The 3755-nt window shown below is 44.4% G+C and overlaps 1 protein-coding gene across 2 annotated transcripts in view; it reads left to right on the top strand.

Annotated features, from left to right (window-relative positions):
* vps72a (vacuolar protein sorting 72 homolog a) overlaps positions 1-2808 on the top strand; it is a 9101-nt gene extending 6293 nt beyond the window's left edge. For both annotated transcript variants that reach the window (XM_046875791.1, XM_046875792.1), the window contains exons 6-7: positions 1295-1433; positions 2063-2808. In XM_046875791.1, coding sequence (XP_046731747.1) covers positions 1295-1433; positions 2063-2435 — 512 coding nt within the window. In that variant the 3' untranslated portion in view covers positions 2436-2808. The remainder of the gene's footprint in view (positions 1-1294; positions 1434-2062) is intronic.
* The last annotated feature ends 947 nt before the right edge of the window (positions 2809-3755 follow it).

The following is a 3755-nucleotide window of genomic DNA, read 5'->3' as shown; positions in this document are numbered from 1 at the left end:
ATTCTGGGAAACTTGGCTTGATTTTGATTTTGGGTGATTGTTTATGTTTATATTTGCTTGTACCTTTTATCATTTTATTTTTATCTATTTATTGTGTTTTATTTTATTTTTTAGGAATGATTGTGTTTTTTGTGTGGGCAGCTGGCACTTAAAATTTCCTTCGGGATCATTAAAGTTTATCTTATCTTATCTTATCTTACACACACACACACACACACACACACACACACACTGCACATAGCAACCTGAGTCACTGCACACACACACACACACACACACACACACACACTGCACATAGCAACCTGGAGTCACTGGGTACACACACACACACACTGCACATAGCAACCTGGGTCACTGGGTACACACACACACACACACACAGCAACCTGGGTCACTGGGTGCACACACACACACACACACACACACTGCACATAGCAACCTGGGTCACTGGGTACACACACACACACACACACACACACACACACACACACACACACACACACTGCACAGAGCAACCTGGAGTCACTGCACACACACACACACACACACACACACACACACACACACACACACACTGCACAGAGCAACCTGGAGTCACTGGGTACACACACACACACACACTGCACACACACACACACACACTGCACAGAGCAACCTGGAGTCACTGGGTACACACACACACACACACACACACTGCACAGAGCAACCTGGAGTCACTGGGTACACACACACACTGCACAGAGCAACCTGGAGTCTCTGGGTATACACACACACACTGCACAGAGCAACCTGGGTCACTGGGTACACACACACACACACACACACACACAGAACAGAGCAACCTGGAGTCACTAGGTACACACACACGCACACACACACTGAACAACCTGGGTCACTGGGTACACACACGCACACACACACACACACTGAACAAAGCAACCTGGGTCACTGGGTACACACACACACACACACTGAACAACCTGGGTCACTGGGTACACACACACGCACACACACACACTGAACAAAGCAACCTGGAGTCACTGGGTACACACACACGCACACACACTGAACAACCTGGAGTCACTGGGTACACACACACACACACACACACTGAACAAAGCAACCTGGAGTCACTGGGTACACACACACACACACACACACACTGCACAGAGCAACCTGGAGTTACTGGAGTTACACCCACACACACTAAGTAATGGATGCAGCATGACTTATATTTATATTTATTTGGGGTGTGTGTGTGTGTGTGTGTGTGTGTGTGTGTGTGTGTGTGTAGAGAATTATGAGCGCCTTGAGGCTGATAAGAAGAAGCACGTGCAGAAGAAGAGAAGGTTTGAAGGCCCAACAATCCGTTATCACTCAGTACTAATGATGTCTGAGCCGCCACTCAAAGATGAGAACGTGGATGTGGAAGGGTATACACACACACACACACACACACACACACACACCCTACACACAACCACTTACACACATGTACCATAATTTCCTGACTATTAAGCGCACCTAAATATATTCTTTTTTCAATTTTGAACATAAATAAGCCGCACCTGTCTACATTGAAACTAATGAACTTACAGTGTCTGTTACACGGCTTGTATCTAAACAGAAGCCTACCAAGAAAGTCATTGTTCACTGTCTTCCTCCTTTCTTTCACAACAATTTCTCTCAGGAGTTTATCTTTTGGCATCGTTGTGTGTTTAAAATTTGCATTTCCTGTAGACAGTCCGAGTGAGAGGCAGGTAAAACGTCAGAGGAACCTCATCCATATTTATGATGTGGTGCGGCCCGATTCAGTGGGAGTGCATCTGATTTAATATAATGAGTTTCAGCAGTTCACCTGAACCTTTTCGGTTATTTCATTGGTCTAATGTTATGGGGCTCAGTTTTTTTTTAGCGGCAGGAAGCTTGTGAACCCAAGAAAAATCCATAAATTAGCCGCTTTATTGTTTAAAAAAAAAAGTAGCGACTTGTAGTCCGGAAAATACGGTATGTGTTTGTGAGTGGGGGTGGGCTGTTTGTGATGTTTGCTGTGCTCCCTCAGGCTGGATCAGGACACGCCCCTCTCAGCATCGGTGACCTGTATGTCAGGGGCGGGGACGCTCTGCTCGCGAACTTTCATCACGTTCAGTGACGAGGAAGCGTTCGAATCAGCTTTCCCTCAATGGGCTCGTGTCAGCCCTGACCTGCCTGTCCAGGAAGTGTGTCCTGTTACCCACAATCCCGCTCTTTACCGAGACCCGGTTACTGACATCCCGTACGCTGACGCACGAGCTTTCCGCATCATTCGCGAAGCTTACCGTAAATACGTAGCTGTACACGGCTTCCCTAATGAGGCGACTCACACACCTTCACACACACACTCTGAGTCCACAGGGGGAACCAAAAGCCTTCGTTTGAAGGGACTTACGGTGTAAACACACACACACACACACACACACACACACACACACACACACAGTTTTTCAAACAGATTAAAGATGGTCATAGACACACCCTCACAATGGTCAAGTTTCAATTTTTGGCCATCATGTTTCTCAGCAGCTGCTTGATCTTTTTACAAATGTCTTTGTGCCTTTTTATTGTTTTATTTGGTAAATTATTGGATTTATTAATTTCTAACATTTGGTAATGAGGTTCACCACTCTGAGAGATTTTTATTTTTGTGCCTTTCCCATTATTCTTGAGTTTCTCCAGGGAATTATTTGAGTTCTTTGTTCATTTCTTATTAGAGCTAGTGTTTCTCCAGATTATGGCTCTATTAAAGTTGTTCATGGTAAGCTCCTTTAATTTAGACAGAAAGATCCTCATTACCTCATCCTGTATTGAGGGATTTGAAAAAGCTTTTTTTCCATCAGGTAAGATTGGGCAGGTTACAAAACTTGCATCTATCATCAAGATGAGAAAAAAGTTCTAGATGTTACAACCCCTAAGTTAAAAAAAAAACTTTTTTTACAGATTAATTGACTCTGTTTAAAGGAGGTTCAGGAAATTGTGCATGAGATAAAAGGGAATATAAAATATATTAGATAATGATAAAGCAAATATATTTGAATATTTGAATATTTTGAATTCAAAAGAAATAAATTTTATTAAATTTAATGAGAATTCTTCTTTCGGCTTCTCCCATTAGGGGGCGCCACAGTGGATCATCCGTCTCCATTCCCCCTGTCCTCTACATCTGCCTCTTTCAAACAACTACCTGCATGTCTTCCCTCACCACATCCATAAACCTCCTCCATGGTCTTCCTCTTTTCCTCCTTCCTGGTGTCTCCATCCTCAGCATTCTCCTACTGATATACCCCATGTCCCTCCTCTGCACATGTCCAAACCATCTCAATCTCACATCCCTCACCTTGTCTCCAAAACGTCCTACATGCGCTGTCCCTCTAATAAACTCATTTCTAATCCTGTCCATCGTCGTCACTCCCAATGAACATCTCAACATTTTCAGCTCTGCTACCTCCAGCTCCACCTCCTGTCTTTTACTCAATGCCACTGTCTCTAATCCATCCATCTCAGGTCTCACCACAGTCCTATAAACTTTCCCTTTCACTCTCACAGATACTCTTCTATCACAAATCACTCCTGCTATCACTCTTCTCCACCCACTCCACCCTGCCTGCACTCTTTTCTTCACTTCTCTTAACACACTCTCCATTAATTTGCACTGTTGACCCCAGGTACCTGAACTCCTCCACCTTCTCCACCTCTTCTCCCTGCAACTGCACCCCTCC

This window comes from Silurus meridionalis, chromosome 19 (assembly GCF_014805685.1).
Source record: "Silurus meridionalis isolate SWU-2019-XX chromosome 19, ASM1480568v1, whole genome shotgun sequence".
In the NCBI taxonomy this organism is placed as follows: domain Eukaryota; kingdom Metazoa; phylum Chordata; class Actinopteri; order Siluriformes; family Siluridae; genus Silurus; species Silurus meridionalis.
The sequence above is the reverse complement of the archived record's forward strand: the minus strand, read 5'-3'. Positions and strand labels throughout refer to the sequence as shown.